Genomic DNA, 20642 nt, shown 5'->3' on the forward strand with positions numbered 1-20642 from the left:
AGGTTAAACGAGTTAATAAATGAGAAGTGCTTGAAAGAAGGCCTGAGAGAACAGGTGGTGCTGTGGGAACATCAAGCGTTATTAGGGGTCTGCCTGAGGGGATGGGAAGGGCTGTAGCAGAGGGGGCAAGGGCTCGCCCATTCGCGTCACTCATTCAGAACTCTGTGCCAGGCTCTGTTCTAGGCCAGGTGAGGACGGTGCCCTCAGGGAGCACCGCCTGCCCAAGGGGGTAGGGACCGTGGGAGCATAAGCAGGAAGGGGGAGGGGACTGCTGGGGCAAGGTGGGACTTGCTCCTTAAAATAGGGTGTGCAGGGGAAGGTCCCCAGAGAAGGTGCCATTTGAGTGAGGGCCTGAGGGGGCAAGGGCACGACCCCAGAGACCTAGGGGGAAGAATGTTCCAGGAAGAGAACACGGTCACTGCAATGGCCCTGGGACAGGAAGGCGAGGAGCCTGGAGGACTTGAGAAACAGCACGGTGGCCTCAGCGGCTAGAAAAGAGTGAGTTAGAGGGATGATGGGGGATCAGTGAGGAGAGGCTGCAGGGTCCTGTCAGCACCGCCGGTCACCCTGGTGGGCCTCAGTCACGCCGACAGGGTGGGTATGCAGCGTGTTTAGGGAGGGAAGCGCTGCTGGGGGCCCTGCTGTCGTCCCGGGTGTGGCAGTAAGGCTGGTGCTGTGTCCCCTGCCCCAGTCTGTCCTACAGCAGCCCGCGCAGCAGGCTTTGCTGCTGGGGGGCCCGAGGGCCCCCTCCATCCTCAGCTACCTATCTGACAACGACCTTCGGGGCCCTGGGCTGCGGAGCCGGAGTCAGGAGCTGCCCGAGATGGACTCGTTCAGCTCCGAGGACCCCCGAGACACGGAGACGAGCACGTCAGCATCCACCTCAGACGTGGGCTTCCTGCCCTTGGCCATTGGCCCCAACACCTCCATTGAAGAGGAGGCCCAGGAGGACGCCCAGCCCCTGGGCCTCCGGCCAGAGATGGCCCACCTGGCGGGAGGCTCCTTTGTGGAGCAGCCTGGCTGGAGGAATTTGGGAATAGGGGACCCCGAGCTGCCACGGGGCTCCCCATTCCACGACCATACAGCCCTGGGTAGCCAGAAAGAGCACGATGAAGGAGAAACCGAGGACAGAGTGGATGGGCCTGAGGCGACCCTCGAGAGGCCCCTGCGAGAGGTCCTGGATTTACTGAGGTCCGTGGACCCCGCCCAGCCGCAGCTGCGGCAGCTGGAGTACCAGGTTCTCGGCCTCCGGGAGCGGCTGCAGGTGCGTTTATTCACCGAGGGGCGGCAGCCCTGCTTTACCGGTGCCTTACAAGGGGGCGGAGTCTCTGGGGGCGGCCAGCCTGGGCCGGCATCCTGGGCAAGGTCTTCCCTCTGGGCCTCAGTCTGCTCATCTGTCAAGTGGGGAGAATAATGGCCCTCACTGGCTGGGAGGGGGATTATAAGAGGACGTTGGGGATCAGGGTAGATAACCTGCTCTGCGTCTGGCCAAGGAAGAACCCAGCCCCATCTGGCATCTTCTGACCCAGGCAGGTGGGGCTGAAGCTGGTGTTCCATTCCCAAACCTGGGATGTGTTCGGGGTCAGAGCTGGTGCCACAGAAGGCCCCACGCAGCTGCGTACCCTCCCCTGAACGGGCTCCTCGGCAGGGCCTGTGGCCAGGGCCGTCCTCGGGTGGTTCTCAGGGGTGCCGGTCTGGGCAGATCATTCCATTTTCCAATTACATGATTTTAAATGTATGGACAATAAAATGCGTAACGCCGGCACTGACTTAAACATCAGTTGATTGATGGATCCTCCGTCTTTGGTGTAGGACACACTGGTACTGAAATAGTTTCACGGCTCTCTTCAAATATTATTTGGGGGCGGATTTCAAGATTTAAAACGGCCCCAGCCGCAGCGCTAAAGCTCAGCGTAGCACTCCCGAGCACAGGGAGGCCGGGATGGGCCTCGCGACGACGCGCATGCAAGCTCAGCCTCGGTCCGGCGTGAGTCCCCGCGCCGGGGGGCTTGGCTCCGTGCGGATGAATCGTCGGTGCAAATTCAATACGGTGTCTTTACCCAGAAACACACATAAAACCGGGTTCTGTACTGACGGGCTGATGAGAACGTCGTGACCCGAGGCTCGCGGTCTCTGCGCTTCTCCTAGGAGTGATGTTCGGGACACCTGGAGTCAGGAGAACCGGCTGTGTGTGTGTGTGTGTGTGTGTGTGTGTGTTTCTATCAGGCGAGGGAATCTCACAGCTAGCCTTGTCATTCTCTTGTTACTCAAGGTTTTCTCTGCGGGCTCCACTTTTGGGAGCCTCGTCCCGGCTCTCAAGGCAGAATCTGGGTGCAGTCTGTGTGGGACAAGGCCTGGGCGCGGCGGGGATGGGGACACGGCAAGCCCCGGAGTCCCGCCACGAACGGAGAGACCAAAATCTCCAGCAGTGGATTTCTAGATGCCGAGGAGGGGACCTGCCTTTGGGAGACGTGACCCGTGGAGGCGCCGTGGCACCAGCACTCTCTCCCCACCCCTGCCAGTCAGGGGGGCCTCAAATGTCCTCTCCTCCCACCTTTCCCTGGGAGGAGAGACACTTGAGATCTAGAGGCTCCCGGCAGCCGGTGTTTGGCTTGACCCACGCCATCTTCTTAAAATAATTTGGAATCGGTTGCCAATATGTAAAAACTGGCAGCTTCCCGCGAAAATCTAGGTTTCCAGCTTTTTTTTTTTTTTTTTTTTTATGAAAATCGAACATTTTGGCAGCCTTGACCCCACATTCCCCAGTGGCAGGTGTCCGCCAGGGCAGAGCAGCAGCCCGGCCTCTTGGGGGAGGGCGCACGTTCTCCTGCTCCCCACCTGCATCACCCACTCGCTCCCCTCACCCTGTCCCTGTGGGCTCTGTGAGCCAGGTGAGGCCTTTCAGATCCACGTCCCTTGTGCTCCCGAGCCACACCTCGTCGCAGGCTATTTGGGAGGGACCTCGGGGAGTGCCGCGCCCCTGCGCCCGTCCTTGACTTGGGGGATCGCCCTTGGGCAGCTGAGGCTCGCAGCCCTGCTGGTGGACGGTGCTCGTGAGCCCCCGTCCTAAGGGTCTGCCCTAAGGGCTCCCGCTCCGTCCGCAGCCCCGCGGAGCCCGGCAGGAGCACGCCTCTGCTGAGAGCCTGATGGAGTGCATCCTGGAGAGCTTCGCCTTCCTCAACGCCGACCTAGCCCCGCAGGAGCTGTCCCTGTTTGGGGGCTGCCAGGGTCCCCGGTAAGTGCACTCCCCTCCCAGTGCTGACCCTTGGGACTAGCCTCAGTTCCACGCTTCCTGTCGGCCTCCTGGCTGGTGCCTTCCTTTGCCCTGGGCCCAATTTGTACTTACCGTGTTTGTCTATCGTGCGCCCGCCCCTGCGTGCCCCCTGCCTGGCGCAGAGCAGGCCTATACTGACCACTGAGGGAGTGACAGTCCCCCAGCACGGTCCTGAGCTCTGAGCAACGGGCTATTTTGTGTTTACCTTAAAGAACGACGATAAGGCCCACATACGAGCAGCAGTGAGCAGTGACTGAGCTCCCTGTTCTGCCCAGCCATCCGCCCTCACCTCCGACACCTGCTTCTTTCTCAGCTAGGCAGCCCCCAACTGCCCCGCTCATGCCTGGCTCCCGTACCAAATCTCAGCAGCACTGAAGAGGATACCCAGTAAACTCAGTCCTCTCCTCTCACGATCCCACGGGGAGGGGGGGGCACTTCTACCCGACATCCCAGTGTCACAGTGTCCTCGGGCCCAGCTCCTACCATGAAGCCAACATGGTGGCAGGCCTGCTGGCTGGCAGGGCCGCACTTACCCCTCACTGCCCCGAGCTTGGTATTCCTGTCCCCACTTTACAGATGAGTACACTGAGGCCAGGGGGGCAGAGCTGTCCAGAGCTTCCCCGTGTCCAGGGCCCACACCATCCCACCACCTGTTTTGAGTTGTTGCCGGCTTTTGCTGCTTTTCCTTTTCTCTTAGTCTTGTCCTTGGTATAACTCTATCTCCCTGGGACCCGGAGTGGGCCTCCCTGATCAGCACTGTCCAGGGAGGGAGGGTTTCTTCTACTCTGGGAGGGGGCTGGACTGCTAACTGGAATGGTCACCCGGTTCTTCTCAATCCAACTCAGAAAGGACAGGACCCCGCCCTCGCCGCCCCCACGGAAGGCGTCTGCTACGGAGCTCACGGCCGGGACCCTGGAGCTGGACAGGCTGCTTACGGTCCACCTCCAAGTCTGCAGAGCTCTGCTGCAGGTGCTGAGGGCTGTGGGGCGGGGGGACGGCTTGCTGGGAAACCGGGTTGGGGGTTGGGAGTCCTCTTTGCAAAGAACTGCTCTTGATGGTGGTGGGGAGCGTGATGCCAGGAAGAGAGACCCCCCGCCCTGAGAGCCAGGGAGACTGAGGAGATTCCTTGTGGAAGGTTCAGGCCTGGGTGAATAGTCCCGTGGCTCTTATGCATCCCAAGCACTGAACCAAAAGCAGTGGCCGCGGCTCCTTCAGCTGCAGACACCAGAACTCCCGTCCAAGCTGGCTCAACCAGAAGGAGCTTTCTGGCTCACAGAATTGAAAGGCCCAGGGGTAGGCTTCAGGCCCAGCTGGATCCAGGGTTTCAGATATCATCGTACCTGGGTCTCTCGCCGCTCTGCTTTCCTGCGTTGGCTGGCTGCACCCTCAGGCAGGCTAGCCCTCTCTGGTGGCAAAGGTGGCCCCCGGCAGTCACAGCCCCCATCCCACCATCTCTGCCACCTGGGTGAATCAGGAATCCCAGAACGACAGAGAGCTACCGTCGGTATAGAAAGGATGGGCAGGGGGGAGGCGGGAGCTGCAGTCGTGATGGCTGACCTCAGAGGGGCATGTTCTGTGCTAACCTGGAGCATTGTGGGCTACTTTCCAGAAACTGGCCTCTCCTAATTTGTCGACGATGGTCCAGGAGTGCCTTCTGGAAGAGGCTGTGCAGCAAAAGGAGGTTCTGGAGATGCTTTCTGTGCTTGACTTCGAGAAGGCCAGCAAGGCAACATCCATTGAAGATAGTAAGTGACTGCCCACCACCCACGGGCGGCTCTTGTGAATGGCATGAAGCAATGGTTTTCGAAGCCCGGGGCTGGGGGGGGGTGCTCGTCTTCCTTCCTGATGTCCAAAGTTAACTGGAGCCCAGGGCGGACGCGTTGGGGTGGTGGCGGCTGGGCTGTTCTCTGACACACATACTGTGGGGCCGGGAGAGGAGGCCACACAGCCTTGGAGTCGGCGGCACACACTCTTCCGTCTGCTGTGTGACTGGGAAAATGATTCACCTCTCTGGGCCTCAGCTCCCCCATCTGTATAGAGGGGAGGCCACGGGAGAGTGTTCAATGAAGTAATCCCCAGGACACATTCGAGGCACAGAGCATGCACTCAAACACAAACAGTACCTGTGACCTCAGTCCTGCCTCTGCCCCCCATGGAACCTCCCCGTGTCCATAAGGAGAGGCTAGAGGCGGCAGCTGTCTCAGTTGCTGTGGGGACTGTGGGGACAAGCTGGGCAAGGAGCTCACAGCTGAAGCTGCTTGTCCTCGTGGGTCGCACTGGGATGTGGGAAGGGAAGCTGCATGGAGTCCGGTCATGCCTCACCTCCCTGACGTCTCAGGCCTTAGAGCGGGAGGAAACTTTGGGCTGCCTCGTTCCTGGCCCTTCCCCACCATCAGCGGGGTCCTGACCCGGGCTTTCAGTCATCCCGCAGACCGCTCGGAGGAAGGGGTGCCTGAAGCTGTGGAGAGGGTGCACGGAGCCCGGCAGGGTCCTGTCCTGCCCTGCCACGACGCTGCTGAACCAGCTCAAGAAAACGTTCGTGCACAGAGTCCGAGGGAAGTACCCAGGGCAGCTGGAAATAGGTACCCCCCGCCCCAAGCAACGCTGTGTTTCGTCCTCCCGGGGCCAAGTTCTAGCCCGCCCGCATCCCCGTGTCTTCATGACACCAAAGGGAGGACGGTTCTCAGCTCGCCCACAAGTCGCCTCCTCTCACTGGGGACAGGAAGGGGTCTGCGAAACCCTGAGGCTGCCAATGTTAGCCGGTCGTGCATTTTTCCGCATAGAAAATGCTTCGTAGCTTTCTGCGTAGCTTCCACCAGAATCTTAAGGGGTTAGGAAAGAACGTTTATGGGAAGGTAGGCAGGAAACGGTGTCCTCCAATGTTGGCTGGACTCTTCCCCAGGGTACAGAGCGTCTTCCTTTGTCGATGACTGAAGGGTGACAGTCGTACTCCCTTCCAGGGGCTCTGGAACTTGGGCCGCTCTAACCAGCTCCTGGCCCAGCCCGAGGCAGGGGATGCACCCCAAGAACGCCTGCCTTGGGGCCTGCAGACCCCAGCTACGACATGCTCTGGCCCACGTGCCGTTAGCCTTTCAACGGACCCAGCTGCGCCTGGCGGAGAAGCCAGGGGGCCGGGCCTCTCCTCACGGCCTTCTCCTGTGTCTCGCCAGCATGCAGGCGGCTCCTGGAGCAGGTGGTCAGCTGCGGTGGGCTGCTCCCCGGAGCCGGGCCTCCCGAAGAACGGACGGTCACCTGGTTCCAGTTCCACAGCTACCTGCAGAGGCACGGCGTCTCTGACCTGGAGAAGCATTTCGTGCAGCTCACCAAGGAAGGTAGGGGCTGGGCGGGTGGGGGCCTCCAAGCAACCCCGGAAGAACGGAGGGATACCCATCCGTGGAGCCCTCGGTCCTGGCTCTCTGGAAGCCGGTTTCTCCGAGCCACGGCATCTTTCCCCTCCGGCTGTTCTTTGGAGAACCCAGATTTAATGAGATCCCACGTCGTGCAGTGAGCTCCAAGGGAAGGTTTTACAAAGCTCAGAGCAGGGGTCAGAGCTGGATACGAGGGTGACGCGCGGCTGGCCAGCGTCCTTGAAGTACGGGCTGAGGTTTTATTAATTTTCAGGGTGTATCTGATCCTTTGCTAGAAAGCCTTCCGAGAGATTCCAGGAGGCCCCTCTGAAACCAATCCAGACTGAGCCTTGGTGATCACATGGGCTTGCCCCGGGATTCGCTCCCCACCGCTACTGGCAGCGGCCACACAGACCTGCAGCTGCACTGGCCACGGCAACCAGAGGGACCCTGGTCCACTTCTCTCTTCCAGTGACAGTCGTGGAGGAGCTGCAGTGTGCGGGGCAGGGCAAGGCGGTCAGGAAGCTGCGGGGCAAGCGGCTGCGCCAGCTCCAGCCCCTGCCCCAAACACTCAAGGCCTGGGCACTGCTCCAGCTGGACGGGACCCCGCGAGTGTGCAGGGCAGCCAGTGCTCGCCTGGCCGGCGCAGCCAGGAACAAGAGCTTTCGGGAAAAGGTATGGCATGAGGACAGGAGATGGCAGCCCCCTGGCTACATGTGGGCACGTTGTGTTGTGGGGAGGTCAGCTTTCTCTCTCAGAAAAATACTCCAAAGGAGTGAGTGATGTGTTGAAGGGGGCTGCATTTGCTGCAAGATATTTTGGTTTTTTAAAGATTTTTTTTTTTTTTAAGTAATCTCTGAGCCCGCTCTAATGTACAACTCCGAGATCAAGGGTCGCGTGCTCTGCCAACGGAGCCGGCCAGGTACCCCAAGACATTTTGCTTTTGGGATGCCCCAACGGCGCAAACGCAGCCCTTTTCCTGCCGTGGCCCTGGGCGACACCAGCCCTGCGGAGGAATCCGGGCTGGACTGGGCTGGCGCGGTCACCTGAGGACCCCACAGAACCTCCCGCCACCGCCTGATCCCCTCGTTCCTCTTGGTGCCTCCGACACATGTCCCATCCATTTGGTCTGAGAGGTCGCTTGCATGTAGAGTATCTCTTCTTTAGGCTTCTCACGGTCATCCTCACTTACTTCCAATTAATGTGTACGGCTGGCTGGTTCACTGTATCTGGCCGATCTGAAAACCAAGAAATTGGACCCCTCTGCCTTTTAGGTTTCTGGACCCATGACTATCCTAGATTTAAGGTAGCCGCGCCCAGGGTGGAGAAGGGCAAGATCGAGGCCTTCCTAAGGTCTCTTGGGCCACCCCTTGGCCAGGTGCATTCTCACATGCTTCCTAATGAACCTGTGCCATTTTGGGAAGCCGGTGCCAGCTCTCTTCTGGCTGAGGTGGCTGAGGGGACAGGGCCATCGCCGTGACTGGGAAAGGGGGCCGAAGGGAAGGGAGGCTTTGCCCTCGGGCCTTAGGCAGCAGCTCTGCTTTCCGCCCACAAGGCCGCCTCCCTCTGGACGCGTAATTCTTCCGTTGGCCCCGGCCGGACATCTGATTTCTCTAAGGTCACACTTCCTCTCGATTTGGGAAGTATTATTAGACAAACAGAGCCTTCTTCACTTTGATTACCATCAGCCCAGGGACCAGTGTTTTTAGAGATAAACCAAATGTGGCAGCAGACACCCCAAGACTGGGTGCACCTGGCCCAAAGATGACTAGATCAGGGCCAGCACTGGGAGGACTGGCCAGCCCCCGCTCACAGCAGCCTCCTTCCCCAGGCTTTGCTCTTCTACACCAACGCCCTGACCGAGAACGACGCCAAGCTCCAGCAGGCCGCGTGTATGGCGCTAAAACACCTCAGGGTGAGTCTAACCTGTCCTCGCTGGGGCGGGGAGCAGCCCGAAGTTAGTTCATGCCAACGTTATTCCACTGGAATTACCACCAGCAAAAAACTGAAACAAAACAGAACCACCAAAACCCAAAAACAGCCCCCGAAGAGCTCGTTTTAGGGGAGATGTCAGCTCCGCCCGCAGTGGCCCCTCGACAGTAGTCAAGGAGCGTTTGCTCTGGCTGTGCTTGAACAAGCAGGTGGCCCCAGGGACTCACTTCTGAGGCCTTGGATGCTACGTTTGACTAACCTCAATTGAAAAATTCTAAAAGCACCCTCAGCTACTTGTAGGGAAAAAAAAGGTGCGACATACAGAAACGCAGAAGTTACCCATCATCCTAATACTCAGCAGAAAGTACTGTTGGCATTTTGCTGTATTTCTTTTGTTTGTGGGTGTGGGTGAGCATTTAAAATTGTGGGTCATGCTAAATACAATTTAAAAGCAGGGAGTAGGGGCGCCTGGGTGGCACAGCGGTTAAGCGTCTGCCTTCGGCTCAGGGCGTGATCCTGGCGTTACGGGATCGAGCCCCACATCAGGCTCCTCTGCTATGAGCCTGCTTCTTCCTCTCCCACTCCCCCTGCTTGTGTTCCCTCTCTCACTGGCTGTCTCTCTCTGTCAAATAAATAAATAAAATCTTTAAAAAATAAAATAAAATAAAAGCAGTGAGTAAAACAGGAACTCTCAGTGGCAGGCTGGCAGTGCTTTCGAAGTCTCTATGAAGGGGCCGTCTTAAGCTAACGGACTCCCCCACTCTCGTGTGGTAGAAAACTGAAGTTCATCATCCATTTTTTCATCATAAATAGTGTCGTTATGAGCATCTTTGTGTACCAAGCCTTTAAAAAAAATATATGGAGTTCTGAATGATTTCCTTAGGCTGGACTCTCCGAAGCGTGACTCCAGGTCAGAGAATATGGAACTTTTGGAATTTCTAGATACAGCTCAGCCACCGACACTCCCAAAAGCAGATGTGAGCGGATGTCCATCTTGCCTCTACCTCCCCTGCATCTGGAACTCTCGTTTCAGAAAAACCACTGCCAATCTGCTAGATGAAAAATAGATTAAAACTCACTCACCCCATTCGTTCTGGAAAGAACCAAAGAGAAATTCTAAGAGGACCACCTGGTTATAATCAACCAACCAGTAAGGGGTTAGGGGTGGGGACCCTGGAGAAGCAGCCGAAGTGCGCTCTGGTCCTTGGCCTTGGAGGAGAGCAGCCAGGGTCAGCTGTGCCCAAACTTGGGCCCTGACTGACGCGCTCACGGTCTGACCAGGAGGGGACAGTCATGAGAGAGAGGAGGAGGTAGGAGGGTCCAGAGGGAAGCAGGTCTTCCCATTTTCAAGATAGGCCTTCTAGAAGGTATCCATAAAGCTCTGCCCATGGCCTGGATCACGAGCAGGTGTCAGGATGGAAAAAGTGAGGCACTTCCAATGGCACTTCTGATGAACTCGAGGCCACATCAGAAACCTATAAGCCTTCAGAAAAGGAAAGGGCTGAAGCCCCAAAGACCATGCCAGGGCTGGGGTCTTGCAGAGCTTATAAAAGTAGATTCCACCTGCTACTTAAAATATCCCCTAATGGATCCTCCCCCCCCCCCACCTCCAACAGGGCATCGAAAGCATCGATCAGATCGCCAGCCTGTGCCAGTCTGACCTGGAGGCCGTGAGAACAGCAGCCCGGGAAGCCACACTGTCGTTTGGTAATGTACAGCACCAAACGCCGGGTGCAGTGGGGTGCCCGAGGACCTCTGGAAGGCTGTGCCAGAGAGGCCACGGCCAGCCCTCCAAGACGCAAAATAGCATATGGGCTGGGGGCACTGTTAGCGACCCGCTTAACTGCATTTGGCCAAGACGGGTTTCCTTCATAGTTGAGGTAGCAAGGAGTGCTTTATTTCCCTCTTAAACTTTAGTTTATGATCCTGGGGAATGAAAGCCAGATGCAAGGCAGGAATACAATTCAGCAAATTCTGTCTTGAATGCAGGGGCGAGGCACTGGGCCCATGTGAGTGGCTGGCAGGAGCTCCCCAATGCTCCCCACCTGTGCCCCTTATAGCAGCACCCAAGACCCAGGTGTCAGTCAGCACTAAGGCCATCTTGGCTCACCAGAGCAGGACACAATCCAGTGACGGAGCACCTTAATATTTCAGGTGAGAAAGGACGCTTGGCTTTTGAGAAGATGGACAAACTCTACTTGGAACAAAGAGAAGAGGCCTTTTGCCAGGAAGCGGATGTTGAAATCACGATATTTTAAGCCTCAGCTGATGAGCTCCAATCTGGCATCTCCGTTTTCGCTCCTGCCCCGCCTTGACACAGGGACGGAGTCTGCGGTGGGGGAACGCCGTGTGCTCCCCCGTAAGTGTGAGCTGGCCAGAGCTGCTCCCTCCATTTCCAAACCAGTTACACGGATGAGGCTTTTCGTACGGGAGCAGAGGGATGCATGGCGCTCTGAAGGCTGCGCGGCTTTAATCACATGATCAGCTTTGGGTTTTGAGACTCTGACCTTCCCCAGTCAGCTGCACTCCGAGGGGGCCGAGGCCAGGCAGGATGCGGCCTGGAGTGAAAGGCTCCAAGGGGAACGTGCGGCACTTAGGGCCTCCCTGCGGGTTCTGCTTCAGTAACGAATGGGGGTGAACTGGCAAGTGAGCCGACCGCTCTTGCTGAGGAGGACGCAGCGGGTCCTGTCAGCAGCAGCAAGCTGTCCCCTCGGCAAGCTGGGGACGGTGAGAAGGCACGGAGCCAAGGTTTCACGAGTCATGCTTTCCATCCGAGCTGCGGCCCAGATGCTGCCATGGAGCCTGCTGACCACGGACCGTAGTCTCCCCGTGTTCAACAGCACAAAGAAGAAAATGCCACTGGCCGAGAAACGCTGAGTGTCAGGTCAGGAGAGCATTCACTTTGACCTCTCTCATTAACGTGGAATGAAACTTTGGAAGCAGGTCAGTGGAAGGCCTATTAAATAAACTGCTTCGGAAGCCATGAGCTGGTTTGAAAAAAGACTTCAGTGGAGAACATGTTTAAAGAAAGAAAATTTGTTTCCTATTTAAACCTATTAAAAAACCTCACACATGCCCCAAACTGTTGCTGTGTTGAGCTGCAGACAGCCTGGGGCATGAATGCAACGCCCGACACCGGCACTGGGGACTCTGTGACTGATACCTTCTCACGTAAGCTCCTGTATATATTTTGCGCTTTTCCGTTGAACTTATTAGTATTTATTTGCCTTGCCCCTAAGTTCAATTTTCTGAAATTTCCATTAAAGCGATTTTTATGGGTGTTTTTTTTTCCCCCGAAGATTTACTTGACAGAGAGACAGCCAGCGAGAGAGGGAACACAAGCAGGGGGAGTGGGAGAGGAAGAAGCAGGCTCCCAGCAGAGAAGCCCGATGTGGGACTCGATCCCAGAACGCCAGGATCACGCCCTGAGCCGAAGACAGATGCTTAATGACTGTGCCACCCAGGCGCCCCATGGGTGTTTCCCTTTACCTGAAAGGAGGAGAGAGCAGTGGTTGCTTCCCCAAACCTCCCGGGAGGGAAAAAGTGGCCCCTTCCGTCCCAAGGGCTTTCTCTGGTGGACAGCTCGGTCAGCCGGGCTCCCCCACGCGCACTCTGAGGGCAGCCTGTGGGCTCAGTGCCCTTGGTACTCCCCGTGCTCGCAGAAGGCTCCCAAAGTGCCCGCTCCTACACAGATACCAAGCAGCTCGGCCTCTCTTTGTCCAGCCCTTGGCCTCGTCTGATTTCTGTGCCAAAGTTAAGAATTCAGCTATTTTTTTCCACACTGGCATTCCACCTCTTTGGAAAGCTTAGATGTCATTTCTGTATCTGAAACAAAGGCTGAAGTGACAGTGGGTGTGACACCACCATCCAGTGGCCACAGTCCTCTGCGGGCATTCCGTGGTCACACGATCAGAGCCTGTGTTTACTCCCCAGCTCTGTGGATCCTGCCAGGAGGCCCAGGGGCCAGTCATACAACCCTGGAGGATATAAGGGAATTCTTTGTATTATTTTTGCAATATTTTATAAATCTGAAATTATTTCAGAACAAAAAGTCAACCAATCACTTTAGAGATTAATGGTGTACAAGAAAGGAAGACTAGGTGAATTTTTTATCTTGTCACTTCTCCATCAAGCGTGGCTCGACGGAGGTACCGAGACGTGGTGACCGTGCGTCTCACAGGCAGCTGGCTAGGGACACATTCTGAGTAGTCTTCCAAGCAACTTGGGTGGATTAGAGGGTGGGTTTTGTCGTCATCCAGGAAGCTGGGTTGAGGCCGAAGTGTCAAATAAACTCACCGGGAAGGGAAAGGTCCCCGAGCTCAAAGGTGCGCACAACCCCAGGAGGCCACAGTAACCCTTGGCCACCTGACCAACAGCACCTGTTTCCTGGCGGCGGCAAGAAACAGGAGGTACCTGTCCTGCTTTAGGCCCGCTAAACAAAGGCACGGGAGGCACCCCAAATCCATGTTCTTTAGAAAAAAATTTTTATTGTTGCAACTAAAATGCAAACCCATCATTTATAGGGCAAGTTGGAAATCTGTACAGTCGGACAGTTCTGTGAGGTCACAGAAGACCCTGAGACGCGCCCCCCACCCCCCATCATGCATCCATGTATACACACACCTGAAAAGGTATTATACCAAAACACCTCGCTTTTTTTGTGTGTTTTTATTTTTGTAAAAATGGTTTATTCCACGGCCATTGTAAAAAATAATGACCTGATGAGTAAATATTGGCTTAAGGCATATAGCAGAGCAGCTCGCTACTTCTCTAACATACGTGTAACAAGATGGAGAGCCATCTGTTCTCCAAGGATAGGAGGTTAAACCAGTATATCCATTTTGAAATGCTACTATATACACACACCCGAACTACTACATACATATACAGGACTTCAAAAAACAAACAAACAAGCCCAACTCAAAAATGCTTCCAGCCTGGCACCTCAGCCTCACCCACCCCTCACCGCGGCTCTGCGGAGCGATGCCTCACATGTTCCCACCACAGAATTTCTCTGCACGGGCTTCTAACACGTGAAAGGCAAAATGTGAAAATGCTGGCGAAAGAGCAGCTCATGAGCTACGGCTGCCTTGGGTTTTTTTTTTTTTTTTTTTTTCTTGTTAAAAAAGCCACTTAATGTGGAGGTCTTAAGTTCCCTTGTAGGAAGAGTCGTGAGCACCATCAGTCCCCAGGGTTCAAGGGCGGGGGCAGACGTGGCTCTCAGCAAGGCCCCCGGAACGGGACGGCGGCAGGTGGACTCCGAGGGACTGTCACCCAGATTGCTTCAGGACGTGTGGTTTCCAACAGGTGCCTTGGTTCCAAATCACAGTCTGCTCGAGAAGAGCGTGAACTTCTGACCGTGGAGGCTGATCCCCAGGGTGTTGGGGGGACCCTGCTTGCCTGAATGTCCAGAGCGTGAGGTGGGACTACGGCTTCCCATACCCTTGGAATGTCTGAGTTACAGTGGGACCCGGCTGGACAAGGCCAGGCCGGGCCTCACCAGGAAGTCACCAGAGTGTCATGCCAGGAATTCGGCAAATATCTGTTACCGGAAAACATCACTCCATTGCTGAATGGCGATGATTTCAGCAAGTCTTAGGAACCACAGCCATGTAATGATCAGATCATGCAAAGGGAGATTTGGACTTGTACATGGGGCACATTAATAAGCAGAGAGCTAAGTATTTCAAGCACATGGTATTTGATCGGGACGCAAGACGACCGCACATGCATTCTAATACACACAGGGAAAGCAGTGATTGAGAACAAGGTTCTAGCAGATAACCGGGAGGGGGTAACTGGGACAAAGTAATCTCACGTCATGTATCTTAAATATCCAAGCGTTCAGTATATATTATCCCATGTTCTATAAACATATGCCAAACCTCTTCTCACGTTACCCACAATGTCACGAAATAACGACTGCTTACAACCGTCCTCCTTCCTAGTACTGGTCTGACGCAGCAGGCTCACGGCAAAGTCTCACGTTCCCAGCACTACCTGAGGGTTTATTATTGTACTTTTTGATAAAGCCCTTGATGCAAGGCTGACATCAAAAATTTTTAATATATTATTGGTTTAAGAAAATGCTAGTGCACTATGGACGCCATTGGGGAAAAAAACAAAAACAACAAAAAAAATAAATATGGAGTGGAGAGGCTCACTACACACAGTCTCCGTGGAGGTCAAGAGAGAGGACACCGTGTGCTGCCCACCTGGGATGTGCTGGGCCACACCAAGGGGGGGCGTGCGGCGGGGCGAGCCTCGCGACTTGCGCAGGCCACCAGCACCAGACTCTCCTTTGCTCTCCTCAAAAAATGGGTTGTGGGTTTGGTACTTGAAGGAAAGGGAGGGGAAACAAAGTCAGAAAAAGAACCAACAGCCCGGGGAGGGTGGTTCTAGTGCAGAACGAACACCCGTCCAAGTCGCGGCTGGCTAGGCTGCCCTCGGCGCGTACCCACCCGGCATGCCAGCGGGGCGGGCGTGGGCCCCGGCCGCGGAGGCGGACAGTGGGGTGCGGGTGGAGTGGAGGGGGTCAGATGACATGCTGCTGCTGAGCAGGAACTGGGCTGAAACCAAACATTTCCAGGTGAGCCTGGCCCCGCCCCGCAGAGCGGCGGACTCGGGCAGCACCCCGGCCACCCCGCCACCAGCGAAGGGCCTTGGCGTTTCTCTTCCACGACAGCCCTTCTCCCCAAAAATCACCCCTAAGGAAAACATTGTTTACATGTTGCTAAACCATCCGATGTACTCAAAGATGGTTGCCTGGAAAGAGAGAAAGTATTTTAAAATGATTTTTAGAAAGTCCTGTGAGGTGATCTCCATGACTAGTCTTGAGGCTAATCCTCGCTCTTCCACTCACGCCCACAGCGGCACACTGCTCACGGGTGGATTTCTACTGAAACGGCATTTCTATTTCGAAGGCAGTGGAAATGGTTCCTTCTGGACCTCAACGGCAGGGTGAAAAGCTGGTGGCCACCCTGAGGCAGGGGCCTCGAGGAACCCCGTTTGTGGAGGTGGGGTGATGAGGGCGGGGCCTGACCCAGATGGCCCTAACGAGAAGGGACCAATAGAGAAATGAGCAATGGGAAACCGGTGGGGACACCCTGAGCAAAAGCAGAAGCCGGGCTTTGTTTTCTAGAGATGGCCTTTTGTTGTTTCCCTTCTAAAAACAGGAAAGCTCGCAGGCACTGCGCTGAGCTCAGTCTGCGCACAGCAGAGGAAGTGACTGAGCGAGACTGCGCCCTAAACCCTTACACCCTCTTCTCCAAAGGAGTTTACATTCGTAAAAGCATGGGAATCTTTCCCTGGGAAATCAAATATAAACTGTGTATCTGGTGACACCACCTAAGGGTACAAGAAAGTTTCGTAAGTGCCTAGTCTCTTTTTTTTCCAGAAATAACAAAAGCTGCTTTTTATAAAGGTTAAAAACAACAATGTGTTGTAATTCTATTATTTTTTTTTCAAAAACAAATAACAATAACAAAAAAAAGAGAGAGAGAGAAAGAGAGAGAGAGACACATATTTGGCATTTTCTCTACTTACTCCTGAATAGGTTAAGGCCCTGAGATTAGACTCTTATATATTCTTGGGACCACAGGGCTCCTTAAAACCCCAGTGCATCAATCCTCAATTCTCTCGTTAGCCCTTCACAGTTTCAGACTTTAAAAACCTTTACTCTGTTTCTTCCGAGACTGGCTCAGATCCTTCCACAGCACTGAAAGCTAACACCGGGCTGTCGGCCAGCACGTCCGTCAGTGAAAACATACCCTGTAGCAGAGGTACGCGCCGGCCGTGAGGACCGTGGCCATGCACACGTTGACGAGGAAGGGCTTCCAGGGAGTCAGCGTCTGGTCCTGCCCCTCCTTGGGCGGCGAGGGCTCCCCCTGGGTGGGACCTGCCCCCATGGCCCGCCTTCTGACTTCAGTGTCTGGACTCGTGCTGAGGGAGGAGGGGAACAGAGACAGTTACTCATTCTGGGGAAAACCGATGGCGAGGATGCTATTATTATGGTTGGAATTCCAGGAAAAAATGAGCCGCGTGTCAACAGACCTTGGCAATATGGACACTGGCCTGAAGCCCACTTGTCACACCTCTCCCCGCAGAGACCCAGGCGGCCCCCACCACCAGGGTATGGTTCTGGAGACCCATGGACTCCTTAGTGATGGAGGGCAGGTCAGACTCTGCTGAGAAACATACTGGTACAAAGATAGGTGCTAATTTGTCCTGGGATTTGCTTGGAGAATGTTCCCCTTCAGATCAGGGAAGGCGATGGTGTGGCCCACATGCTACCACTCCCTCCACGGGCCCCCTACACAGGAGCCTTCGTTGCTGCTGACGTGAGGACATCACGCATTCCCTCCGCCCCTCAGCCCACCGTCCCAGGCTCGAGTCCCCAGCATCAGTGCAATCCCGCCAGTAGGACGGTTTCTCGGGCATCCTATGTGCAGCACACTGGTTGCCCTCCTGGTGGCGAGCCGGAGCCCCCGCGGGGGTCACGCGCACTGTGTTCTCAGGCCGGGCCTGTCTCAGGAGAGGCCAGTGGAGGCCCTTCCTCTTCCTGCAAGCTCCCTTTCCCTCTCCCCTCGCCCTTGCCTCCCTCAGAGCCCTGACCACAGGATGTCCTGCTCCCCACATGCATCTCCACAGCCTTTGTACCCCAACAGCATTTCGTATGGCAGGCAGGACCACCTGGAGCCACCACCAGGAGACAGGAGGTGGCGGCGCAAAGCACGTGCTTTTCGGCGACGCCCCCGCCCGCCCCGTGAGGCCCCGGCTGCAGGGCTGAGGCCCACGTGCACGTGGGCCCCCACTGGTGTCCAGAGGCACTTATGTTCTTGGCACAAGTCCACTTTTTCCTGGAAGTCTCTGGCTTTTAGCTTCCCAGAGCCACACTGCTCTCCTCGGCGCCTTCACATACGCACCCTAAAAGGACCCTCTCTCCGCCACGGTCTTGGCAAACACAGAGCACATGACGGACTAGACACCAGTCACGTGCCGACTCTCACCTCTCTCGCCCTCAACCCTTGGCAGGCCCTCAGGTGGAGCACACTGGCTCGCCCTGAGAACACCGCCCTGGGAAGCTAGGCACAGTGTCCCTGGGGGACTGTCACTGAGCTACGGCTGAGCACATCACGTGGCACCTGCTCTAGGAGGCCCCGTCGGACGAGTCTCTCTTAAGCCCTGGAGCCAGATGTGATGTTGCTGTGATAGGGACCCAGCTGCACGAAGGACCCTGGTGACTTAGGCACATGGGTCAGGACTGGGGCCTGGCGAGGTGCATTTGGCAAGGTGCCTAGGTAAGATTCCGATGATCAGTGTAGCCCGGGGACCACTCAGGCACACACCAGGTATAACCTGCCTTCTTGAGTATTACAATTCCAGTGTCTAGACCCATCAGTGCATTCCCGATCCTGTCCTTCAACAGCTCCGAAATATCCCGAGGTAGGGAGAAAGCATCATTTACCTAATTCCTAGATATATCATTGGCTCATCTCTAATTTTTCACCATTTCAAATGATGCTTCAATGAATACCTCTGCCTACAGATCTCTTTGGACACCTGTTTGCAAACCATTGCAAACCAAATTTCTAGATGTGTACAAATGCTGGGTCAAAGCATGCACTCATCCAGAAAGCAGGAACCAAGGGCACTGTCTCCACAGGCTCAGGCTCACTCCCATTCATTCTTCAAGCTTCCACGCCTCATGCAGGCAGCCTTCCTTGCGCACCCTGGGAAGGCAGGGTATCTCTTCTCGAAGGCTGACTAAGTGCACTTTGATGTCCTTATTGTCCACAGGCTCCCATCCATAATCCACTGATGATGATCCAGAATGCAGACCAGGGGCCGTGTTCTAGCGATCTCAATATTTCACATACATCAATACGTGCTCAATAATCTTTGCTAAATGGCATTAAGTTAATCAAGAATATACAAAAAGGTTAAATTCCCAGGACCATTCTGGGGGCTGAAAGTACATGGTCTAACCTGAACAGCACGTTCCAGGACTGGCTGGAAGCCGGGGGCAGGGCATGGTCATCTCTCTGTGGGGCTCCGTTACATGAATCCCTGATTCCAACGGGCACCACAAGGTGGTGCTAGAACCCCACTGAAGTAGGTCCCTTACCCCGGCCAACCTGTGGCCACATCAGATGCCCCTGGCTCCTACAGCCAGGGGAAGAGTCGTAATGGTCCAGGGGTCCTAATCCCCAAAGACGCAGAGGCAATGCTTGCCAAGAGGAGGCTGTGTCCTCAGGGTTTCAATATCAACGTGTTTCTGGATCGGAGGGTCAGTCCCCCACGTCCCCGATAAGCCAGGCCCCTCTGCCCTTACCTTTCCACACTGCAAGGGACATTTAAGGGGGTTCTGGTTTCTTCATTGATGGAGCAGGCTTCTTTATCCTCCCCGGTTTCGTCCTTTACCCACTGGTGGTTGGAGAAGAATTCCTTGCACTTCCCATTGTGTGGTTCCAGGATTCGTTTGGGGGGCCGGGGAGGAGGGGGGACGTGTTCCGGTGGGGGCTCCAGGTCCTCATGGGAGAGCTCCTTCCATTGCTCCTAGGGAAAGCAGCAAGAGAAAGCCCTGTTAGTATTCACAGTGGGCTGATCTGTCAAGAAATCTGCTCCCCCTTAAAGTGAGCAGAAGTGAGGGGCTCTCTCTGCTTCCTGGGGCTACAGACATGTATACTTGGGAGGATGAAATCTTCTGAAAATAAAGTCTCTTCTCCCTATCAACATTCTCTATGTCAGCACATGAAAGGCAGAAACTGGATCACGGTGAACATTTCCACTACTTTCTAGCTATTTAGCCACCGAGGAGAGCTATTTCTGACACGATACAATATTTGAATTTTTACGATTGACAGCCTCCTTCTCCAGAGACAAAAATTCAAAATCAACACACCCGGATGCAAGGAGAAGCAAGGCTCACCTGCACTGAAGAGTCTCCCATGATGAATTTGGCACCTTCGATCACAGCCAGGTAAGAGAAACGGAGCTGGTCTGCTGTCTGGATCAGTCCCATCCGAAACTTCCTCATTTCTAAGAGAACTTTCTTGATATCAACAGAAGAAGGGTCTTTCCTCTTGTCCATCTGAAAGCCAGAGAGGAGACACCATTCAGCCAACCCCAAATGGCTGTGACTTTCAATGTTCTGGAGGAGTCCTCCAGTTTCTACTCAGGAAAAACCACAGCAGGGAGGCAGAATTCTAGCAAATGTGCAAACACGCAGCAAAATCAGGACCAGTGGAGCACAGGGGAAAGAGTAAGAGAAAGGGATTCTCTGGGTCTTCCTGATTCCACATTCCACTTAGGAACACCCCTCCGAACAAAGCTACTTGGCTTAGAGCTACTTTCGCAGGAGGAAATTGTTAAAAATGGAAGATGCCGGCTACTTCACTGCAGAGACAATGACACAGAAGCTGGGGGCAGGCCATAGGAGGGGCTAACATGGGCTCCCTTCTCTTTCCGGGGCCTTCAGGGGCCTCCTTACCAGCAAGAGGCAGGTGTCAGCTAGACAGAAGGTCCCCGACCTGCCGATGCCGGCGCTGCAATGCACCACGACAGGGCCGTGCTCCGTGCTCAGGGACCCCGACTCGCGAACTTTAAAAAGGAAGTTCAGGAATGAAGCTGGCGATTCGGGGACTCCAAAGTCAGGCCACGTGGTATAGTGGAAATGTAAGATCTCTCGAGTTTCTTGAGACTGAAAGAAAAAAACAAACAAAAAACTCATGATGATTCTAAGAGAATCATCTGTACAGAAATCATGGCTTCCAAGTAAGCACGAAGTGTACCCCACCCTCTCACTCCCCCCATCTAACTCAAAGAACAGCTTCCCTTCTCAGAGTTCCTTCCGTCTGCTCACCCAGCCAAGAAATACCAAGCACTGGGGGGTGCCCAACACTGGACCCGGAGGCTGCTCCCGCCTCGACTTCCGTTCCTTTAGCATGGAACATTCTCGCCCACATCTCTCCTCTGGTACCCTATCCCCTCTGCTGTCTTCACGGTGACAAGAGATTTCTCTCCGCCCCACAAGTCACAATGACGTTGCGTGGCCGCCCACGGCAATCCTGTCCTAAAGCACCGTGAGG

General features: G+C 55.2%; 2 protein-coding genes across 11 annotated transcripts in view; one reads left to right on the plus strand and one right to left on the minus strand.

The window, feature by feature from the left end:
• Positions 1–11834, plus strand: part of RIPOR3 (RIPOR family member 3) — a 74372-nt gene extending 62538 nt beyond the window's left edge. For 3 of the 4 annotated variants that reach the window (XM_048222113.2, XM_026503725.4, XM_044385900.3), the window contains 10 exons: positions 692–1264; positions 3105–3235; positions 4120–4243; positions 4884–5019; positions 5695–5856; positions 6445–6606; positions 7094–7296; positions 8453–8536; positions 10170–10260; positions 10708–11834. In XM_048222113.2, the coding sequence (XP_048078070.1) occupies positions 692–1264; positions 3105–3235; positions 4120–4243; positions 4884–5019; positions 5695–5856; positions 6445–6606; positions 7094–7296; positions 8453–8536; positions 10170–10260; positions 10708–10811 (1770 nt within the window). In that variant the 3' untranslated portion in view covers positions 10812–11834. Of the gene's footprint in view, positions 1–691; positions 1265–3104; positions 3236–4119; positions 4244–4883; positions 5020–5694; positions 5857–6444; positions 6607–6917; positions 7297–8452; positions 8537–10169; positions 10261–10707 lie in introns of those variants that run through there. The other variant, XM_044385901.3, reaches the window with a different exon arrangement.
• A 1184-nt stretch (positions 11835–13018) lies between these two features.
• Positions 13019–20642, minus strand: part of PTPN1 (protein tyrosine phosphatase non-receptor type 1) — a 125561-nt gene continuing 117937 nt past the window's right edge. For all 7 annotated transcript variants that reach the window (XM_057312473.1, XM_044385897.3, XM_044385899.3 and 4 more), the window contains 4 exons: positions 20045–20254; positions 19484–19645; positions 18887–19110; positions 13019–16494 (listed from right to left, as the gene is read on the minus strand). In XM_057312473.1, the coding sequence (XP_057168456.1) occupies positions 16308–16494; positions 18887–19110; positions 19484–19645; positions 20045–20254 (783 nt within the window). In that variant the 3' untranslated portion in view covers positions 13019–16307. The remainder of the gene's footprint in view (positions 16495–18886; positions 19111–19483; positions 19646–20044; positions 20255–20642) is intronic.

The sequence above is a fragment of the Ursus arctos genome, unplaced genomic scaffold (assembly GCF_023065955.2).
Source record: "Ursus arctos isolate Adak ecotype North America unplaced genomic scaffold, UrsArc2.0 scaffold_16, whole genome shotgun sequence".
Lineage (NCBI taxonomy): Eukaryota > Metazoa > Chordata > Mammalia > Carnivora > Ursidae > Ursus > Ursus arctos.